Below are 23,293 nucleotides of genomic sequence, written 5' to 3' on the forward strand. Positions count from 1 at the left end.
GTGATCTTCTGCTGGCCCAGAAGAGACCTTCCGCTGACCCGGAAGTGATGATTTTCTGACCTGGATGTGATGTTTTCATGAACCAAACGAACTGGTTCGTGAACCAGGGGCAGGTTCGTGAAAGTTCGTGGTTCGTGAAATTTGACGAACCACAAACCACATTGTTCGGGTTTTTTTCGGTTCATGCCCATCTCTACCAACAACTAGCATAAAAGTTAAAACTGATGGAAAAAACCTCAGAAACACTAAAGGCACTCACACTACAAGTGATCTGCTGTTAGCTAAATAAAGGCTAAAATTCATGACTATTAAGAAGTGCCCGGTTAACCTGAACATTCAACAATACCAAGCCTTGGGGCTGATCAGTACCGTGGCTGCTCTACAAAAGAGGCCATTTTCAACTGATGATTTACTGGGTCTGACTATAAGCTCTAGCACAACTTACCAAGAGAATACAAGGGAGGCTACATAAAGGGTTTCCATGACAGCAATGGATGCCTTTAGGAAACTGCATTGCTAAGTTGGAGATATTGAAGAACCATCTATTAAGCCACTCTGGCTCCTACATTTGGACTTAGGGAGCTCACCTAACAGAAGCTATAAGGTAATATCCAACAGCTGCTGGAAGGCCACCAATGCCTTACTCATAGGCTTCTCAGAAGCATCTGGCTGGATGTTGCTGAGATCAGGATACTGGCCCAGATGGATCTGTGGTCTGATCCATCAAGTTTCTTCTTGTGTCAACTGGCTTCTAGAGTGGACAGTGATGGCTGCAGGTCCCATGGGATCATTAGAAATCATAACCATTGCAAGAAGCACTCATGGAAGGTTGGCGGGATATAAATTATCGTTTCATAAAAGGAGTTCTGCAATGGTGCCACTGGAACCTACAATCATTGAAATGTGGCTTGCATGTGTGAAAGAACCACCCCACATCAATCACCAGAAATTTCATAGTATCTGGTGTTCAGTGAAAGTAGTTCCGGCGTTCAGCTTCAAGTCACTGAGTGATGAACAATAGATATTCATGTGTGAATGAGCCCTTGCTTTAGAGAAGTGATAGTGAATGAAAAAGAGCTCATATCCTATGGCCAGCTTTCCATAATGGCAAATTTCATTCGAATCAAACTCTAAACAATAACAAAAAATGTAGGCTTGAGAGCTTCACAGAACAGTCGCTTCCAGAAAACCATTCCTTATTGGCTGTCTCCCAGTTCAAGACTCACTTGGAAAAGACCCTTGTGGTACAGAAAACCCACATCTGACAAAGAGAGCTGTGGTTCTCGAAAGCTTATGCTACGGTAAAGTTAGTTAGTCTTAAAGATGCTACCAGACTATTTTGCTACTACAGACTAACACGGCTAACTCCTCTGGATCAGAAAACCCACAGTGGATGAAGTTTTCCTAGGGTACCTTGGAGACATGGTAAATAGTTCATGAGGCTCAGTTTTGTGATTGCTGAGATAACATAATCTGGTTAGTATTCTTAATATATTTTCCAGCCTTACCTCCATTCATCTTTGCTTAAGTTTACCAGGATGTTCATTTCTTCTTCTTGCATTATTCTGTAAGCAGCACTCACATGATGGTTTTCAAGAACTGAGCGATCGTTGTACAAAATGGCAACGTCCGATCTAGATGTAGAGAGAGTATTTATGCAAGCGTTAATTATGGGTTTGTCTTTCTGTAAGGTTAATAAAGGGATTTATATCTAGCTGGGACCAAAGGCACGAGAACAGCATTTTGCATTCTTTAGTGTAAAAATTTCACCCTCTGAAAGTGCTTCTCCACAACAGTTGGGGTAGCTACATGAAATGATGGCCAACTTACCATGAAGGAACATATATGTTAGTCTGCAAATGGCAAAGAGGCAACTTTGGTTCCCTCTGATTTATATTCAGATCTATCACTTCAAAAAACATATGAGCTGAAGTCCAGCGGCCTTGCGATTTGACAGGGCGATCTGCTTGCACGTTAGCGAAAATGTTTATAATCTAATATCATTTTATAACAGAAGGGTGGGAAATATTTCCCTAAGTAAAGTCTCTTGACATTTTGTTTTAGTATCAAACTCTGAATGGGAAGAGATTAGTTTTTCTTCCATTTTTACAGCACTTAAAGACAAACTATTTAGGACCAAAACAGAGAAGTGGTTTAAATTGGGAATTACGGGATGGAATAAACGTTATTTTTAGCCGTCATCTGCAAATGTTGGTTTGGGAAAAGGCTGGTGCTGTCACCATAGAAGCAGATACAACATTAGATAAATAAATCAACACACACTTTCTGAGCATTTACAGTTTTGTCTTCAGAATAGTGAAATCACGGAGTCCTCTTTTCTCCAGCAGACAACAGTAACAGAAACAAAACTTTATTAAGAGTATCTTCTCATTACGAAGTGTATTTATGCCGTTAGAGAGGTTGCATCTCTTCATTCCACCAGATGGGTTTGCCTGCAACCCCGGGAGCTTCTGGGGCCAGGGCTGAGTGTCACGTGGTGTCACTTCTGGTCTGTAACCAGAAGTGACACCACACATTTCCAGGGATGCTCTAGCAATCCCCCACAACTCTATGGTAAAACCATAGCATTTGGGAGATTGCTAGAGCATCCCAGCAAAATGAGACATCACTTCTGGTCACACAACCAGAACTGGCATTGTGGCATTGCCATGACTTTAGTTTTTAGCGGGGGACTGGGGAGCAGGAGGTCTCCTGCTATAACAGAAGACCTGGTCTCTACCATCAGGCTTCCATTTCCTACCCACATTTGTCATAGCCTATGAAAAAAAACCCATACAAACTGTCCACATATGATCTGTATGCATGGTTTGTATATATGTTCTTTCACAGGTTATAAGGAATGTGGATCAGAGATGATGAAGCCAGCAAATGTGACCTGGCAGGATCTCATAATCTCTCTATGCACAAAGAGTGCACACACTTTGTAACATGTGCACATCCTCTTGTTTCATGAACTACTGCAATGCACACATCATGTCCTCCCATGAAAAGGTCCATGGGTCTTTGCTGCCTTTGCACCAAAGCAGCCATGCTAATATGAATCAGCTAGGGTTACCATCCCTGTTGGAAATTCTTGGAGATTTGGAGGGTGGAGCCTAGAGAGGGTAGGATTTGTGAAGGGGGAAGGGACCTCAGCAGGATAAAATGCAATACAGTCCACCCTCTAAAGCGGCCATTTTTCTCCAGGAGAACTGATTTCTGTGGCCTGGAGAGCAGTTGTAATTCCTGGAGATCTCCAGCTACCACCTGGAGGTTAGCAACCCTAGAACCAGCCTGAATGCCCATATAAGAAGCTGATAAAAGGCAGAGCACTATCAAAACCAAACACAATCTTCCACATTCAAGATATAAATCTGTGCCCCTGAACACTCATTTTTGTAGTTTCCAATTGCTAAATACAAATATGACACTGAGGTTTCCATTTCTTACAATATAGATTCAAGGAGAAGAGTATTGCTTCATTACAATTTCCTATACACAGGGCTCATTTTGAGGGGGAACACACAGGAACGCAATTCCAGCAGTTCCCCAAAGAAGTCACATGTCAGGTGCCCTGCCCACCTGACTCTCGGCCATTTGGGCCTGTTTTGGCCTGGATTGGGGCCGAAACGGCCTGGAACGGGCCTCTGACTGGTGGTGGATCACTCTCCCACTCAGCAGCAGCCTGATCTTGACCATTTTGGGCCCCTTTTCAGCCATTTTCAGCCCCTTTTTGTCATTTTGGGCCCAATTTTGGCCCTGAATGGCCAGGATTATGTCCAAAACAGCCAGGATAGGTGATATCCGGGTGTGGCTTATGCAAATCAGTTATGCTAATGACCCACTTCTGGTGCTGTCGAGGGGCGTGGTATATGCTAATGAGTTATGCGAATGAGTTCCTCCAGCTCTTTTTCTACAAAATGACCCCTGCCTATATGGGCATTCATATCACCGGTTATTAGAAGGAGGGCATTTGGGTAATCATGTAATAAAAGATATTTCATTTTCTATATCCTTCCATAAGGCTAAACATTCAGTGACAGTCAGACATGGTGGCACATAAATAGTAAACAAGATTAATAGGTGACCCTCTAAATCGAGTTTGGTGGCGAAGAAGTAATTTGAAACTAAAATCAACTTCCAACTGCCGCATCTGAGAGATGAAGAAATTAGACAAGCAAGGCCTCCGAGAGGTATGCCACTTCCGGTACTTGCACTGCTGGGCTAACAAAAGATACAAAGCCAGAGAGGTTTATGTTTTCTGCACTCCAGGTTTCTTGGAGCAAAATTACATCAAAGCCATTAATGAACCTCAGCAAAAGAAACTTGGGAGGTCCAACCAGCTATGTTCCAGGAGAGAATTTTTTTAAATAGTCCCTTTTGAGCTAGGTCAGCGCTTGAGAGCTGAGGATCAATTGTGATGCTTGGTACTGGAGGTGTTAACAACCAGTTAGTTTGGCGTTCTGCAGTGGTAAGGCTCCTATTTACAGCAGCGTCGAGATCCTCTCCTGCTATTGTATAATCAGCTTGAGAAGAGATGCAGATGACAGGGGTGTTTCCAGGTGTTAAATTAGGAGAAGGAGATATCGGCTGATTCTGCACACGTTGGATAATGCACTTCCAATCCTCTTTAGAGATCATTTGGAACTGAATTTTTTGAGTGTGAAACAAAAAATCCACTTCCAAACGATAGCTAAAGTGCATTGAAAGTGCATTATCCGACGGGTGCGGAACCACTAATCATCAGGTGGGAACGGCAGTCTATAGAGAGAACGTCACTGGCATTTTGGTTTCCCTGGGTCTTCCCTGTTTGGGGGAGGGGAGGGTCAACTGACTTGGTCGAAGGGGAAATCTCCGTCTGATTGAAACTAATCAGATCCCTTAAAGGTTCAGCTTTATTTAATAGAACACATGTAGAATGCCTCATTTTCTGAATCATGTCATGAGGGGCGGCAGTTCTGAAGTTAGTATTTCCAACACCATCCCTGGCAGATGTCCTCACCTTGTCTGTGCATTGATATTTTGTTGTCTTTAGGGGACCTTTATTTAAAGGAAAATGACCTGGCTTCATCTACCAGGGTGGTGTTAGATAGGATAAGAAGGTACTTCTTTACACACCATCAGGGCTTTTTTTCAGCGGGAACACGGTGGAAAGGAGTTCCGGCACCTCTTGAAAATGGTCACATGGCCAGTGGCTCCGCCCCCTGATCTCCAGACAGAGGGGAGTTTAGATTGCCCTCCGTACCGCTGGAGTGGCGCGGAGGGCAATCTAAACTCCCCTCTGTCTGGAGATCAGGGGGCGGGGCCACCGGCCATGTGACCATTTAAGCATTAAAAAACTCCTCCCTTGTTCCAGCTAACCCAAAGTGATGTCATTGTGCAGTCCTGAGTTCCACCACCTCTTTTCCCAGAAAAAAAGCCCTGCAAACTATTATTTATTTATGTATATATTTCATTTAAACCCCATTTTTCTCTCCAACAGAGACTCAAAGTGGCTTACAATGTTCTCCCATTCTACATTTTATCCTCCCAACAACCCATGCAGAAGGTTAAGATGAGAGTGTGTGACTGGTCCAAGGTCACACAGCAAGCATCCATGGCAGAGCGGGGATTCAGACTTGGTTCTGCCAGATCCTAGTCCAATACAGCAGGATGGTTCCTCCCACTGGCCCTCCTTTCCTCTTTGCTGTTTGTCCACTGTCTCCCTTGTCCACTTACTGTGCAAAAGCAGCAACATTACAATCCTTTTGGCCATAGAGGGCCAAGGAACAGGACAGTAAAAAGAATTCAGTGGAATAAATGACTGGCAGAAATGGCAGCCACATCCAGTACTATTATTTTGGAAGTTGCACAGTGCCAGTGAGAAAGGCAGACTACAATTTAAAATAAATAAAAAGGTTGTGGAGATCTGGATTTGACTTCCAACTCTACTAAAAAGTTGACTGAGTCGCCTTGGCCGGTCACAGCTTGGAACTCCCGGAATGTGTCTGCGGATGAATTTTTGCCAGCGAAACACAACTTTCTCACCTTCTCCCACTGCAGCCCCAAATGCCACTTCTAGGGGTCAGGGGACCCCCAGGAACAGCATGGGATGGCGATCTTCAGGAGCAGAAGGGAAGCAAGAAAGTTGCACTCCACAAGCAAAAATTCTTCCTGCAGATCCAAAGTGTGTTCCTTCAGCCCAGCCTATTGCAGCGGGCTGCTACGTGTTCTCTCCCGGAGATTCCATTTTCCCTTCTGCCATGTTGCTAAGCAACTACTTGTGGAAGGAACTCTCAATCCCATGTCTGTAAAGAGAGCAGAGATGCCAAGATTGCAGCTACTGCCAGAGAGGAAGGAAGCCAGGATCTTCAAGTAAAAACATTTGTCCAGAAAAAGTGGATGTAAGCTGAATCTGCAGTGTATTGTTGGACATACCGTTGCTCTATCACGATCATTCATCTTCCAAATTTTCTTGTTCACACAGGAAAATCAAGTTGTGAATTATTACTGTACTGCAATGAAAGCATAGCCTTATATAGGCCTGGATCCCTGAGGCCTGACTGATTTGGACCCAAAGGCCACATGTAGCCATATTCAGAGCAATGGCTATCTTAGGGCCAAACTACAAGTGACGAGTGACACTTGCCTGGCAAGTGAACAGACTCACGTGTATTCCTCCCTGTTCACTTGTCATTCACTTGCGCTCCACTTGATCAAGTATTCCTCCCTGTTCACTTGCCATTCACTTGCGCTCCACTTGATCAAGTATTCCTCCCTGTTCACTTGCCATTCACTTGCGCTCCACTTGACCAAGTATTCCTTCCTTGTTCACTTGCCATTCATTTGCGCTCCACTTGATCAAGTATTCCTCCCTGTTCACTTGCCATTCACTTGCGCTCCACTTGATCAAGTATTCCTCCCTGTTCACTTGCCATTCACTTGCGCTCCACTTGATCAAGTATTCCTCCCTGTTCACTTGCCATTCACTTGCGCTCCACTTGATCAAGTATTCCTTCCTTGTTCACTTGCCATTCACTTGTGCTCCACTTGATCAAGTATTCCTCCCTGTTCACTTGCCATTCACTTGCGCTCCACTTGATCAAGTATTCCTCCCTGTTCACTTGCCATTCACTTGTGCTCCACTTGATCAAGTATTCCTCCCTGTTCACTTGCCATTCACTTGCGCTCCACTTGACCAAGTATTCCTTCCTTGTTCACTTGCCATTCACTTGCGCTCCACTTGATCAAGTATTCCTCCCTGTTCACTTGCCATTCACTTGCGCTCCACTTGATCAAGTATTCCTCCCTGTTCACTTGCCATTCACTTGCGCTCCACTTGACCAAGTATTCCTTCCTTGTTCACTTGCCATTCACTTGCGCTCCACTTGATCAAGTGGAGCGCAAGTGAATGGCAAGTGAACAGGGAGGAATACACGTGAGTCTGTTCACCTGCCAGGCAAGTGTCATTCGTCACTTGTAGCTTGACCCTAAGCCTAGCAGCGAAGTGATATGTGCCAGGGATAGTGCCTGGAAAACTGAAGATATGCCAATATAAACTTGGTATGATTACAGTTCTGCTGGAAGATTACTGTACTATACATTCTACTTGGAATCAGGAAATTAAAACCTGCATAGATTATTAAAGGCAAAAGGAACACAATTTTTAAATTGATTAACTAGTAACACATTGACGTGCACAAAATTTTTACTAGCTATTTCACATATTGCCTGCTTACTCTGTTACTCAGTCTGGCAAATAAGCCACATTCAATTTTAATTTAATTTAAAGCTGTACTCTCATATATACATATGCACAGTTTTGTAGTGAACTTTGCTGATGAAGTGATTGTTTTACCCTGAAGACATCTAAGACATAGACTCCAGCTGAAGTTATGGGGGGCTGTCTGTCATGGTATCTCAAAGGATTGCTTTAACAATAAAATGGGATCAGTTGCATGTATTTATTTTTATGCCTATATCTTTCGTCTGTCCGAAGAGGAGCTGGGGGATAAAAGCATGCAAATAAATACACATTTGAAAGCCTGGATGAAACTACAGGTGAGAACTGGTTTTACATAGAAACATGGGCACATAGAAAATGTTCTCCTTCTCTACAGCATGTACCTGAAGCGCATTCAGAGAATTCAGTCCTACCAAGCCTGCAATATCTTCAGACAGATGGACATTTCTGCAACAGTACAAGAGTGGTAAAGCACTAAGATGGTAAAATGTGTTGTACTGTTTCAGATTAAGGAGGGTTGGTTGTGTATTTGAATTCTCCATTATCTTCAACACTCCAGGCACAATTTTACAAAAGCACAGCCAACTAGAAGTGAGGGTAAAACTTCAGCCCCTCCCAACATTTCACAGTTGAAAATAATCACACACTTGTTAACATCCCAGTTCTCAAGGATCACTGATCTTCCACCTTATTCCCAGGGCGAAGATCACTCCCAGAGACTCACCCGCAACCACAACCCATGACACCTCGGCTGTTTCCACACGTCCTTAAAGGGACGGCCCACTCACCGAATGCTGCTGTCTTTCCGCCTTCATTCCACATATCTCCAGTTTCAAAATGGTAGCAGGAGGTTGGGCTTCCATTTCTTTGGCGCCTTATCTGAGAACGCACTTTCCTGCAGTCCCCAAAAAGGCACCGAAAAAATGGAAGCCGAACAGCCTGCTACCATTTTGAAATCAGAGACATATCGAGTGAAGGGGAAAAGCCGACAGCATTCAGGTGAGTGGTCCATCCCTTTAAGGTCATACGGAAACAGCCCTCATCGCAGGCACTTGGCATGGCCTCCTCCTGCATGTCATATGTATTTACCCTGGAACAGTCACCAATTCAAACTTCAAATGGGATTATTCAGTTAAAGACATGCTAGAAAAACCGAACTGCACTCGAATATGTTACTAACAATTCAGAATGCATTTCAACAGCTTCAGTGGTAGACTGTGCACTGCATGGTGCTTTGCAACTCATGTGTCTGTGTTTACTTAGAACGAATGCACCTAATGTAAGCTGCATACATTGCCCATTTGGAAATTTAACTTGTAAAGAGGGAGCTGAACCCTGGGACATGACATTAGCAAATTCTCCTTTTCTACTGAACACTCCTGAACACACATGAAGCTGCCTTATACTGAAAGACTAAATCAAGGTCAGTATTGTCCACTCAGACTGCCAACAGCTTTCCAGGATTTCCAGCATAATTTTATCCTGTCCCTTTGCATCTCAAAGAAGAAGCATATGCATTGTATTAATGGAAGCTTCTATATCATGTAATAACAACAACAACAATAACATTCGATTTATATACTGCCCTTCAGGACAACTTAACACCCACTCAGAGGATTATTATCTTCACGACAATCACCCTGTGAGGTGGGTGAGGCTGAGAGAGCTCTGAGAAGCTCGACTGACCTACGGTCACTCAACTGGCTGCAAACAGAGGAGTTGGGAATCAAACCCGGCTCTCCAGATTAGAGTCCTGCTGCTCTTAAGCACTACACCAAAATGTATCATTGATATTATCAACATGGAAAACTGCCTTTGGAATCTTGTGGAACCAAGAGCATTTGGAATTTTGCTTCCCAGACTTCATTCTCCTTTGATTTCAGTGGAGCTGAGGTTCATTCCTCTGTTTTCTGCAGCGGGCTTACCTGGTCTGAATATGGAAATTGTTTGTTGTCCCATTGTGTTCGTAGTCGTGGACTGCAGCTGCAAAGATCATTGCTAATATTTCCAGTTCGGTGAGCCAGTGCTAGCCAAAAAAAAAAAAAAAACAGAATTCCATCATATCTAGTTCAAATAGTTCATGTCCGGCTAAACTTCATTCCAGTAAAAGGTAAAATGTGCCTTACTTAGCCATGGCCTCTAGTGTACCTTGGGTTGCCCTTCCTGCTAATAATTTAGAACATTCACATCAGTTTTGACTGGTTAAAGAAAGTGTTTAGGGGCAATTCCTCATTCCATGCGCCTGCCACCATGACAGCAGGGCATCAGCGACTGATGGTACAAGCTCGTCCTTACCATTTGTCTTTAAGAGGGAAGACAGTTTTTAAAAATCATGAAAGGTAGTTAGCTGCTGCTAAAAGTTTTCTTTTTAGAGACTAGAGAAGTCTGAAACAGGTTTCCAGGTATGCCTAACGGTACCATCCTAAATTGAGTTAGAATAATCATATCATAGAATCATAGGGTTGGAAGATCCTAGGGTCATCTAGTCCAACCCCCTGCCCAATGCAGAAAATTCACAAATACCTCCCTCCCCCCCACACACACAACCAGTGACCCTCACTCCACGCCCAGAAGATGGCAAAACAGTTCCACCTTTACAGCTTTCTAAGACCCCTGAACTCTGCTTAGGATACCATTGTAATCAAAGGCTGCCTTAGTGATTCTGAGGCCCCAGGGGAAAAGTCCAAGATGGGACCCCAGAATCACCGCTCCACCCTCTGCTGCTGCCCCACCTGGGCGACCCCATGCTCAAGCAAGTCTTGTTCCTGCTGCACAAGTATCAGAGGGGGTGAGTGGGTGGGCGCAACATGCTGCCACCAGCAAACCAGCCAGCCACTACTTGAGCTGTGTGCACAAGGATGTGCATGTGGGGAGCACTCCAAAGTACTGAAAGTGAATTCAGGCATGCTCCTCACAAACAGTGGGTAAAGCCTCCACAGCAGCTTCCAAGGCAGTGCCTTGCAGAGGCTATGGGAAGAGAGCACAGGCCCGGCGCAAACCCTGCTCAAGCCAGGGACCTGACACTTTGGTGAGGAAGAATGCAGAAGCTGCCAAGAGAGAAGGGGGTCAACACTGAACATAGTGTTTTCGAATCATAGGGTTGGAAGGGACCTCCAGGGTCATCTAGTCCAACTCCCTACACAATGCAGGGAATTCACAACTATCTCCCCTCCCCACATCCCCAGTGACCCCTGCTCCATGCCCAAAAGATGGCAAAACACCATCAAGATCCCTAGCCAAACTGGCCTGGGGAAAATTACCACCTGACCCCAAGGTGGTGATTGGTATAACCCTGGGTGTGTAATAAGGGGCCACAAGAACTAAGCACTGATGTAACCCTTCCTGCCCTCCCTCTCATGATCTGCCTAGGTTCAGAGAATCAGCATTGCTGTCAGAGGGCCATCTAGCCTCTGCTTAAAAACCTCCAAAGAAGGAGAGCCCACCACCTCCCGAGGAAGCCTGCCCCACTGAGGGACTGCTCTGACTGTCAGGAAGTTCTTCCTAATGTTTAGCCAGGAACTCTTTTGCTCAGCCTTCCACGGCTACTGGCTGAGCACCAGAAGCCAGGCTGCCCACCCACTTCTCAGGCAGCAGGCCCCATTTCCAAACTCAAGATGCAGCAGCAGAGAGACCCTCAAGACAGGCTCACGGTGATGCGAGAGACCCAACCAGTGTTGCCGGAACGTGCGTGCGTGTGCCTTCTCTCTCTCTCTCCATCCCATGAGCAGGGAGGCACAAATGCCAAGAAGGAAGAGGAAGTGACAGAGGATTGCAATCTCTTCATTGCAGCCAGGAAGAGAGAGACGCAAGAGTGCCCATGCCTGCCCCAGAGTTTTCCACGTGCTCTTGCCCAGCCGCAGCCTCCCCCCACAGCCAACTGGGTGCAAGTTTCTCACTTTTGAAGGCAAGCTTCCTTTAGCAAGGCTCAATTTGAAATAGGACTGGAGGGAGGGGCACTGGCCAGTGAGGCATCTTTGCTCCCAACTGACTTGCATGAGGCAGCCCACAAATTTGGCTGGCCACTCCCCAAGTCCTGGAGGGGGCAGCTGAGCCCTGTGGTTGCCACTTCTTCCTGTTCTTTCCACTTCTAGAAGGGTGTCCATGCTCAATTGGGGGGCATGGTCTGCTGCCCCCCCAGCCCAAGGTCTGGGGCAGCTGGCCTGACTGTAATAGATTGTGACCTTCGTCTTACTAGAAACAGGCTTATGATATTTACGCGGTCAACATTTAGGGGCATACTCTCCATACATGTTAAGACCATACAGCCTTGGCATTTCTTACCATGATACCAGTCAGGAGCATGATGCAATGCACAGTGTGTGTGACATCCGCTGCATGGATTAAGTTGTGGTAAGGGTTTTTGTATTTACTGTAGCCGGTTTCCAGAGCCTCCCCAAATGAAATGAGACTGGGAACAGGGATCTGAAAAAGGCAAAAAAAAAAATTGAAAATTCACGTTTGGATGAAGTGGTCTGTCAGACAGCACACACTGCTATTTGCACCATTTCAATGTACAAATGTCACCTGAATGGTGCAATAAAGAGAAACAAACACTCCTGCACCTGCAGGGATAAAAGACAGGATTATTTCCGGGCACGCGCAGACAGCAACTTTCAGGCCTTTCTATTCAGAGCCTATAATATTAAATTAGCGTTGTGGCCACTTCAGAAAGGAGACACCTTTCTCATACAGTAACGTACATATACATTATGTACTCATTAAGTTTCTTTATCAGTTTAGCATTTTGTTTCCATTTCTTTGTTGTTCAGTTCACTGACAGTGTGGTGTTTTTCACATTTTCCCCTATGTTTTGTTTTAAAATGTTAATGCACAATTTATACATTATAGTGACACATACTTGGAACAAATGTCCACAACTAAGAATAAGAAAGGGATGCAACATTTTTTTAAAAATTAAAGATGCACATTTCTTGATGGAAAACATTCAAAACAGGCAGATACAAACCAGAAAGGCAAAATGAAAAGAGCTACTTGATCTCACAGTCTGTGAGAAGTTTGCAAACATGCAAATTCTCACTGCATCTGACGGATAGTTTACAGATGTAGCATATTGAGGGGAGAGAATCTTTTTTAAAAAATTATTTAAGAAAAAATAGAAATAACAATAGAAAGTGCATAGAACTGTATACAAAATACATTAAGATACAACAAAATATATATAGAATATATAATAGTAGATTTAAGCTGCACAGGAAGGATAAGCAAGATATATAATTAAATATCATACTATTACTCCTCTCAATCTGTTATTTAAAAAAGAAAGAAAAAGTAAACTATAATACTTTTAGATGGAGTATCCAGTAACATTTTGGGTTTGGGGGTGGGAGGGTTCAGCACAAGGTGAGACATTTTGTATTCAACCTCACAATATTTGATATATTAACTTAATGGTTTAACTATCTTAGCTGTTAGTCCATTTTGATATTAATTATACATTCTAATTTTAATAGATTGACCTATTGTATATAAGGAAAATTCATCCAATCATACAAAAAGAACATAAGAAGAAGAATATTGAAGAAAAGGGAAAATTAGTAATTTATGACCTAGTTATATAAATAAACAATAAGGGGGGAGAGAATCTTGAGGGGGCAAAATGGGTTGTATCTCTTCAGAATGCGGGTCGGGGAGTCGCATCTTTAATGTTCCTCCATGCAAATAAAAGATCAACGCCTCAGAGTGAAAGAGTCTGCATACTATGCTAACGTTCTGCTTGTATCTAAAGTGGTTGGAGCTGTGAGGAGGCCAAGTTTCTAAATTCAAAAGGAGCTTTTGTGGAAAAGAAGCTAACGCCTGTCCCCTTCCCTTCTGTACCTTATTGAATTCTGTTACTTTATGGATTTTTCTCCCTGTCAGGCTCTGGTACTCTAACTAAACCTGACTGGAGGGACAATGCTGAAAGCACTGAAGGCTGGTTAGGCGCGGTGTGAGAGGAAACATTTTGAGCTCCTCTTCTTTCTGCGCTCCCCTTTTGTTAAAAAGTAATTCAGTCTCAATTCCCATTCCAGTAGTGAACAAGAAAACACACAGGAGAGTTATGCCCTTCAAAGCCTATTTAAGTTAATGGCCTTACAAGAGTGTAATTCTGCTTACATTTTCACTGAAAGACATATGGAGCTTTCACCTCAGTCATTGTCACTTGCGGCTTAGAACAACCCAGACTTTTAGCATGCTGAAATTAGCTGGCTGTGGAGAGGTGAGGCAGCCACTTAAGGGGGGGTGGGGTGGAGGGTGAAGCTGGAGACCAGATTGGCCCCAGTCACACCCGACTGCAAAGTTCCTACCCATCAACCCATGATGGTGGGGCAACCCTTGGGGAGGCGGAGACAGAGAGAAGAAGGGGCAGGCATACCCCAAGAAGTCCCCCTCATATGGGCCAGGGACTCAGGCCTGGGAGGACACACGCTAGCTCGCGTGCTAGCTACAAGGAGGGCAGTGGGACTAGAGGAAGAGGAACTAGCGTGCTGTTAACCTCTTCCCATCTCAAGTCTGAGGCCTGTCGAGGTCCCCACAAGGTGGTTCTGGAGGACATGTTGACTCTGCCCAAACCCAATGATGTGGTATTCTGTCAAAGGGCTGTATCCTACCATCTCATTCAGATAAAGAGCAGCAAATTCCATCAACATACGTCTCACTGCATTCTCACAAGGGGCTCTCAGTTGACTGAGGTGGCAGGATATAGCCCATTCTTAGGTTCCTTCTCATGTTATTTTCCATCATATTTCACTCATTACAATATCTCTTCATAGATATTATTTAGGGGAAAGAGTAGCTTTCTTTGGTTTTGGTATGCTTGCGTAACATTTCTTACCTTGAAACGGCTCAAAAGATCATATCTGGTAAACAATTCGTACATCATGAATTTGAGGCTGTGCCCTCCACTTGCTTCATTGAGAGCAAACACATCGAATGACCATTTGTCAACATCCTGCAGACAAGGGCAATAGAGAAAGTAGTACTTAAGAATTTTCATATTTTTGGTATTTTACAGATAATTACAATAAGTTAATAAATTTCATTATATACATGATGAGGCGAAGAAAATAATTACTTGTTTTCAGGTGAACTGGGCACTTGGTACTTATTCACACAGACAAACAAACACATGGGCCATCACCCATCACCCATCACAGTGGTTTTGTGGATGAAAGGATTTCTGCTCCTTGAGAGTAACTTCCTTGCTTTCTTCTTCCACTGTAGTCCCAGATGTCGCCAAATTGGTCCCCTGTTCCCCAAGAGAGCCCTGACCTGGATAGCCCAGGTGAGCCTGATCTCGTCAGATCTCATAAGATAAGCAAGGTTGGCCTTGGTTAGTAATTGGATGGGAGACCTCCAAGGAAGACTAGGGTTGCAGAGGCAGACAATGGCAAACCACCTCTATTAGACTCTTGCTATGAAAACCTCACCAGGGGTCGCCATAAGTCAACTATGACTTGAGGGCATTCTCCACTGCCACCCCCAAGAGAAGCATTTCTGGGGGCTTTTTTGAGCTCCAGCAGGCAAGAAAGTTGCATTCGATTAGCAGAAATCCTTCAGTGCATAGAAACACTTCAGAGGATCCAAGCTATATATTCTAGACAGTTCTTTAACTGATCTCACCTTAAACGTTGATATTACTTCTGCTGGGTAGGCCAAACCAACCATGTTAGAAGTTCTCCGATACATTCTAAAAGAGAAGAAATCTAAGTGAAAAAGTCACCTGATAACAAGTGATGATATATTTGGGACTCATTCTTGTGTAGGGTTAAAAAATTAGAGATTCTTGAAAGCATATGGAAGAAAAGGGCCAGAAAAGCTCTTCCCTAGGGCAGATAATTCACATCTCAACCTAGCCATAATTAGACCACAATCCTGAGCAGAATTACATTCTTCTAAGGCCACTGACTTCAACAGAAGAGTGTACCTATGTTGAGGATTGCACTGCTGGATCTCTGCCCTTAGGCACCTGAGGTCTTCTTCTGGGAACTTCTGGGAACTTTCGTGTTGTTCCACAGGCTCCCGATCTACCAGGAGAAACACTTCATGGAGGTCAATGGGCTGTAGTGGGACAGAAGAAGTAGGAAAATCCTATACTGCTGATGGAAAGTTTAGCCCATGTTGCAGATTTAACCCATGTTGCAGAAAGAGAAATGCAATCTTGGGGAATCATTAGTTAAAGACCGTCCGTACATACAATCACTAAATAAATGTCACTGGCTTTTCGAGAATACTTTACGATTACATATGTATTAAAGAACTCTTTACGTATATTTGAGAACTCTTTTAGTTCCAGCTTATGGTCCAAGGGGGATAAAAATTAATCAGTAAATAAAACACTAGTTTAACGATATCATTCTTTCCTTATCTTTGTTTTCTTCTATATATGTCTATGTCAATATCAAGATCATATCAAATATCAGGTTAAAAGAATATCGTATTGCATTATGAATAACATGAAATAACTGTTAAGCAAATCAATCTTTTTGTTGTTATTTTAGACACAAATAAAAACAAATATCAAACTTTGTAGTCAGATCTTCTCAAAGTTCATGCAGGTTGGCGTTCACCAAATGGTTCAGCTGTACCAACTTTTGAATTCAAAATGAGAGATCAGAAGTTCTTCAATGCTTACTTGGTCAGCAACATTGATAGTGATTGTGTCTTAATTCCCTGTCATACTTATTAAAACGAAAAATCACCTTTCGACAAATATCCCAGCTTGCACTGCATGCACAATGCTTCGAAATTTGGGCTTTTCCTCCGGCCTCCTTTTCGTCATCCCCATTTTCCTCGTGAAGGTAGAAGCCAACCAATCCCGTACTTCCAATGGGACTGAATCGGACTGGATATCTGAGAGTTCATCCTCTGTGTCCAAGAGCCTCCTACATTAAGCATATTACAGAAGCATACATTTTTAGAGCCACACCTTTTAACATAGCAATGGGAAAATAGGTACTAAGTTTAAATATATAAACAGTATACACATTGAAAACAAGCAGAAATCTGATATAGAGCTGAAACAATGCTGAAACAAAGCATAAGTAATTAAACGGGGGAAATTAAACAATGCAGAAATTGGCCAGTAGGACATACTTGAAAAACAACAAACAGTATACGGTAGTATCATTTATAGCCCCTATGGCTTTACCCATACATCTTTCTGAACCATTTCTTTACAGTGCAGCCCTTCTACCCATGGGGGAAAACCCTCCTGAATCATTCTGTTTTGTGCAGTTTGCTGAAGGCCAGGAGAGATCTCTCCTAAGGTCATCAAACAGGCCATTCCATAAGGAGGGGGCATAACAGAGAATGTGCGTGTACAGGCAGATGTTGATTTTGCCCATTTACAAGGTGGCACCTCCAGAAGGTCCTGCTCAGATGAGCCAAGCTACTGTGGTGGAGCATAGGGAGAGAGGCAGTCCTGTGATAGCCAATACCTAGAACTAAGCCTGGTAACTGATGGGAAGCCAATGCGGTCAATACAGAAGGGGAGGAACAACCAACTGGAGTCTCCAAGTTGACTTTGAGGGGAAACCTATGTAGAGTGCATTACAGTAGTTGAGTTTCTCCCAACCAGCATCACTTCTGTCCTGTCTGAAACAATTTGAAAAATGGCAGAGGAAAATATCAGATTTTGTATGGGCAGGCAAGAAGCCTAGAGTGAAAATGAAAGTTTTACAAGATGCAAAGGAAAGAGGCGGAATGCAACTGCCCAACCTGAGACTTTATCATGATGCAATCTGCCTAGTTTGGCTGAAAGAGTGGATGACATTAAAGAACAAGAAACTATTAGCCCTAGAGGGATATAAAAAAATATTTGGATGGCATGCATACCTATGGCATGACAAAGTAAAGGTCAACTCGATGTTCCTGCACCATTTTGTACGGAGAAGTCTATACACAATCTGGAAGAAGTACAGAATTTACCTACAAGAAGGAACTCCTTGGTGGGTGGTTCCATATGAGGTGATAGACCCGAGAGCTGTTGACAACGAACGACAATGCTTGACATACAAAGAAATAACTAAAATAGAAGCATTTAAACTTAGAATAAAGACGCAAGAGGAACTATCACCGAACTACGATTGGTTCCAGTATAGACAGATCAGAGATTTGTATAACTCGGACTCCGTAAAGGGAGGTATACGAACAGAGAATTCGGAACTAGAGCAGACCCTTTTTAAAGAGGACAAGAAAAGAATATCCAAGGTATACCAAGTACTGTTGAAATGGTATACTGAGGATGAGACAGTTAAAACACAAATGGTGAAATGGGCTATAAATTTTAATAAAGAGATAACAATGGAGGCATGGGAATACTTGTGGAAGACTACAATGAAGACAATGACATGTACAAATATTAAAGAGAATATTTACAAAATGATCTATCGTTGGTACATGACACCAAAGAAGATTGCGCTAGGGAACTTGAACACTTCTAATAAATGCTGGAAATGTAGGAAGCATGAGGGCTCCCTCTATCACATGTGGTGGTCGTGTGATGTAGCTAGGCAGTACTGGGGGGAAATAATAAGAGAAATGAGTGAAATTTTACAATTTCAAATAAATAAGAACCCAGAACTCCTGCTACTAAACTTGGGAATGGAGGGAATTCCAGCCCATCATAGGTCGTTGATATTTTATATGACAGCAGCAGCCAGACTTTTGTATGCGCAAAAATGGAAAGTACAAGAAGTGCCAACTATTGAAGATTGGATCTACAAATTGCTGTACATGGCAGAAATGGACAAGATGACAAGAAAACTGAGAAATCTGGACTCAGGGCAGTTTAACACAGATTGGGAGAAGCTGAAACAATATTTGGAGAAGAAATGGGAGGTGGGAGGAAAACTGTGGCAGTTTGAGAACTACTGAAGTATAATAAAATGTAGAGGGGGGTGACTTTACCGGGGGGGGAAGAGATAAATGTGAATTTATAAGCAGTTAGATTAACAGATTGATATATATATAGATATATATAGGTTAATAGATAGAATATTGATAGAAAATAATTAATGATAAGGTTTAAATATAAGGATTGAGTAACCAACAATATTTTCTTTCTTTGATAAGATTTGTATAATGCACCAAACTGAATGTACAGAAGAGTCAAATTGATTGACTATGTGATGAGCTATATAGAATTACTATAAAAAGATACAATGAGTAATTTATAGAGAATAAGTCAAATTGTTTGATTTAAATGTAAGGTTTTTATGGTTTATGATATATAGGTTTATGATATATAGAAATATTTAAAACTGGAAAATGGGATAAATTGTTTATCCAAGATGGAAACAAGGACTTACAGTTTGGGTATATAACAAGAAAAGTAGTTAAGGATGTACTGCTTAGTATAACGGAGAATGTATATTTGTTTTAGATAGAGGAATTTAATAGAAGTAAGGGAAAAGGGACAAAGGGTGGGAAAGCTGTTGGAAGTCAGTAAAAGGGGGGGAAAGGGAGGGGGTTAGAAATGAAAAATTTGGGGAAAATTGAATGTAATGTAAAAATAACGGATTCTAACCCAATAAAAAATTTTTCAAAAAAAAAAAACTTCTGTCCTGTCTGGATTCAGTTGCAATTCGTTCACTTTTTAGGTGGGGTCTTAACAGCCTCCATATATTCTTTTTCTTTCTTTCTTTCTTTCTTTCTTTCTTTCTTTCTTTCTTTCTTTCTTTCTTTCTTTCTTTCTTTCTTTCTTTCTTTCTTTCTTTCTTTCTTTTTGTGGATTTCAGATTTTTCTGCGAATTTAGGGCTTTTCTTAGGTTTGAAGGAATATGTATGTTCAAGGCTCCCATCTCTAGATTTAAGAATCCAAGAAAGGACTTTGTTGAGAGATATATTGATAGAATTAAATGGGACCTCTGTGTTTGGTAGCAGTATACTTCTGCATGCTGTGCAGCTTTGTGCTCTTGGTCTGGGCCATCCAACGTATCTTGCAGCAGGGTTGCCAACCTGCAGGTGGGGCCTGGAGATCTCCTGGAATTATAGCTGATCTCCAGATGTCAGAGATCAGTTCCCCTGGAGAAAATGCCTGCTTTGATGAGTGAACTTTAGTGGTGGGCACGAACTGAAATACAAACCAAAGTTCATCATAAAACAGCCCTGGGTAGTATCATCTATAGCCCTTATTCATGGTTCGTGAACCAGCAGTTCATTGGAGCCCATTTCTGACGAACCACCATGAACTTTAGGCTGGTTTGTTTGATACATTTTTCGGTTCATCACCACAGACAGTCTGGCACCGATCGATCAGTTTCCGGGGGGAGGGGCTTTCTGCAGACCTTCTGCAGCCCCAGAAGTGACATTTTCATGACTGGAAGTGACGTTTTCATGAACCAAACGAACCAGTTCACGAACCAGGGCAAGTTTGTGAACATTCGTGGTTTGCGGTTCGTGAAATACGATGAACCACAAACTGCATGGTTCAGAATTTTCCCAGTTCATGCCCACTTCTAATGAACTCTACAGCTGCTAGAGTGTCACTGGGAGGGTAAGCTATGGCATCAATTCAGGGCTTTCACCTGGAAGTTACTACAAAGTATCAGCAACATCTTCCCCCACCCCCCATTTTTCTCTCACCTCTTGCTATGTATAAGGCAAGCGATGGAGGGCAGGTACAGGAGTTTTAAATTAAAATATTTCTGCTGCCAAGGCCTGGCTAGCTACTAAAAAATCACATGTCAAGGAGGAACAGATACAAAAACTGGTGAATAAATAGTTCACACAATCAAACATTTCAGGAACAAATCCTTATTTTTTCATTTTTAGTTAGGATACCATGCTAAGTCAAGAACAAGCATCAGAATAACAATATCACTCCTCCAGCCAAAGTGAATTGCCATCTTGGGGCAGGAAGGGGGGAATTTAAGACCATGGCCATGATATATGGGAAGAAGGGATTTAACCCTTTTGCTGCTGCAGCTTCACTGATTGAAGCTGAGTGAAGCTGATTGATTCTGTCATCAGTGTTGTATGAGGGGAAGACAAGCACCCAATCATTGTCTGTCTTTTTTCCCTACTAAGACTAATAACGTGAGGGAGAGGGCTTGATTTAAATCAAAACTACGCGGGGTGTGAATGTTTTTAAACCTCTTATCTCACTGTGTTGCAACCCTCCCTGATCCAAATTGGGAGGCCTGCAATTTATCATAACAATTGTTAGAAAGATCTGATATTGCTCTGCTAGCCTCTCATCTTGATTAGTCCTTTTTTAATTATAAGGAGTTCATTGGTTTATTATACAATTGAAAAAACTGAAACCATTATATAATGCTTGCATGCCCTGTTTGTGGGTGACCTAGATGCATTTGGTTAGCCATGGGGGTGGGGAATAGGGTTGCCAGCTGCAGCTTGGGAAATTCGTGGAGATTTAGGGGGGTGGAGCCTGGAGAGGGTGGGATTTGGGGAGAGAGGGAGGGACCTCAGTGAGGTATAATGCTATAGAGTCCACCATTCACAGCAGCCATTTTTTCCAGGGGAACTGATCTCCGTGGCCTGAAGATCAGTTGTAATTCCAGGAGGTTTCCAGCCACTACCTGAAGGTTGGCAACCCTGCCAAACTAGATGGATTTGTGTTCTGATCCAGAATGGCTGCTCTTACATTCCTATATTCATGAATTATTTTATTTGGATGATTTCTATGCCACCTTTCCATATAGCCCACTCGAGTGTTTGTCAAACACATCACCTAAAATAAATCCGATAAATTTATCGATTGTAATTTACCCTGCTTTGCAATTATGACAATGTTGATTTAATAAAAGAAGATTCTTTTCCTTTACCAGCCTTCTGGTAAACACAGACTGGACCATCGTCTAGCAAAACAAACAGCAGTTTCTATGTGCAGTGGGAAAGAACTGCTTAGTAACTGCAAAACTGTAGCTATGTATAACCTGATTATCTTGAAGATGAATAATGGCATAGATATCAGCAGTGATTACAAAACCGTAATTTGCCTCAAATATACAAGGATGAGAAAAGAGAGCTGTTTCTTGTGAGAAAGGAGGGTAAGTCCTGTTAAACTCCCAGTTTTATGATTTGTATAAATGCTCAGTGCACACACATTTTGTGCAGGATTGCGCTTCCTCGGGCAGGAAAAATGTGTTCCTTCTGTAACATAAGGAGTTCTGCATAGATATGTGAAAAAACTGTCTTCTTGGCAACAAAAATCACTCACTTTCTCATTTTGCTGCTGATGCTTTACGTGGGCCTCCCTGAAGGATGTGATTTTTGCCTTGAGGCAAAGCATGTTGCTCAGAACACGCATACCTCCAATTTTTATATGAACAATAAACTTTTCCTGCTCTCTCAGGATGTTTTCTCTTTTCCTTCAGACATGCCAGGGGCACATTGCGAGACTGAACAATCACACAACTGTTTGCAGATTAATGCCTTTCCCTTCATATTTTCTTCTCATGACTACTCCAGCTATTAAGTCTTCCAAACAGGAGGACTTCTCTGATCGTTATAGACATTCACGAAAGACCAAGGAAGTTGATTTTTTAAAAAAAAAACGAAACAAAACATGGGGTTTGTTGTTGTTCCGCATTATTCTTCAGTTCTGTTCAGGGTCTTCCTCTTCTCTTCATGCCAAATTCGTGGAAACCTCTCATGAGAACTCAGTGGTAATTCAAGTGAAGAGAATCTAATTCTGTCCTGATTAATTTCCTGAAAATTCAATTACTTCAGCCCACAATTCGTGACCTTCGCTGTCAATGATGCCATTATCTGTGATAATAACGAAACTTTCCCTCACTCTCAGCCTTTCTGCTGGCCCATCTATTAGACAGGAAGCCCACAGGAGAAATAAGGAATCTATTAAAGGTCAGCTAATGGTCAATTATTTAGCCTAACCTCTCTCACAAGGTTGCTGTGGCTCAAGATGGGTAGCCATGTTAGTCTGTCTGTAGCAGTAGAAGAGAGCAAGAGTCCAGTAGCACCTATAAGACTAACAAAATTTGTGGTAGGGTATGAGCTTTCATGAATCACAGCTCACTTCTTCTGAAGGTTGCTGTGACAATAGTATTGGGGGAGGATCATGTACACTGCCCTGAGCTCCTTGGAGGAATGAAAGAAGAAAAATATTCCAGAAAGATACACAGATATTTAGAACCATGCAGGGCACTGTTTGGAGATCCTGTCTCAGGTCAAGTCCGCTCATGTTCCATACCACACGAAACTATGGGGATTCCCAAACCTGCCTTGCCTATAACCATATACCTCCTGAATGTCATGCCCTCCAACATAAGGCTCCAAAAGAAGAATTTTTGCTAGAATTTTAAGGCAATGATTCTGTCCCCAGCAAACCAGATAATCCAGTTCCCACTAGGGCTAGTTCTTTCTGACAGCATCCTTTAAAAACTCATTCTGATGATCTATTGGATGAAAATTCATATGCAAAGTCATCCCCCACCCCGGGGAGGATATAATCATTCACTAGAATAAAGGGGATAGATTTAGCTCAGTTCAGTTCAAGTGTCTTTGTCTTGGCTTTAAGCCACAACGAAAGCTAGAAAGGAGTGGGTGGCACAGAGATTTAGTTCTCTGTTACTGGAAGGGGCGCAG

At 42.6% G+C, this 23,293-nt stretch overlaps 1 protein-coding gene across 1 annotated transcript in view; it reads right to left on the reverse strand.

Moving 5' to 3' along the window:
- Positions 1-23,293, reverse strand: part of PDE1A (phosphodiesterase 1A) — a 208,343-nt gene that overhangs the window by 24,909 nt on the left and 160,141 nt on the right. Inside the window, exons 3-8 of the mRNA XM_054971362.1 lie at positions 16,423-16,605; positions 15,344-15,410; positions 14,556-14,672; positions 12,005-12,145; positions 9,649-9,749; positions 1,509-1,634 (exon numbers count right to left, since the gene is read on the reverse strand). Of these exons, the coding sequence (XP_054827337.1) occupies positions 1,509-1,634; positions 9,649-9,749; positions 12,005-12,145; positions 14,556-14,672; positions 15,344-15,410; positions 16,423-16,605 (735 nt within the window). The remainder of the gene's footprint in view (positions 1-1,508; positions 1,635-9,648; positions 9,750-12,004; positions 12,146-14,555; positions 14,673-15,343; positions 15,411-16,422; positions 16,606-23,293) is intronic.

Source organism: Eublepharis macularius, chromosome 2 (genome assembly GCF_028583425.1).
Source record: "Eublepharis macularius isolate TG4126 chromosome 2, MPM_Emac_v1.0, whole genome shotgun sequence".
NCBI classification, from domain to species: domain Eukaryota; kingdom Metazoa; phylum Chordata; class Lepidosauria; order Squamata; family Eublepharidae; genus Eublepharis; species Eublepharis macularius.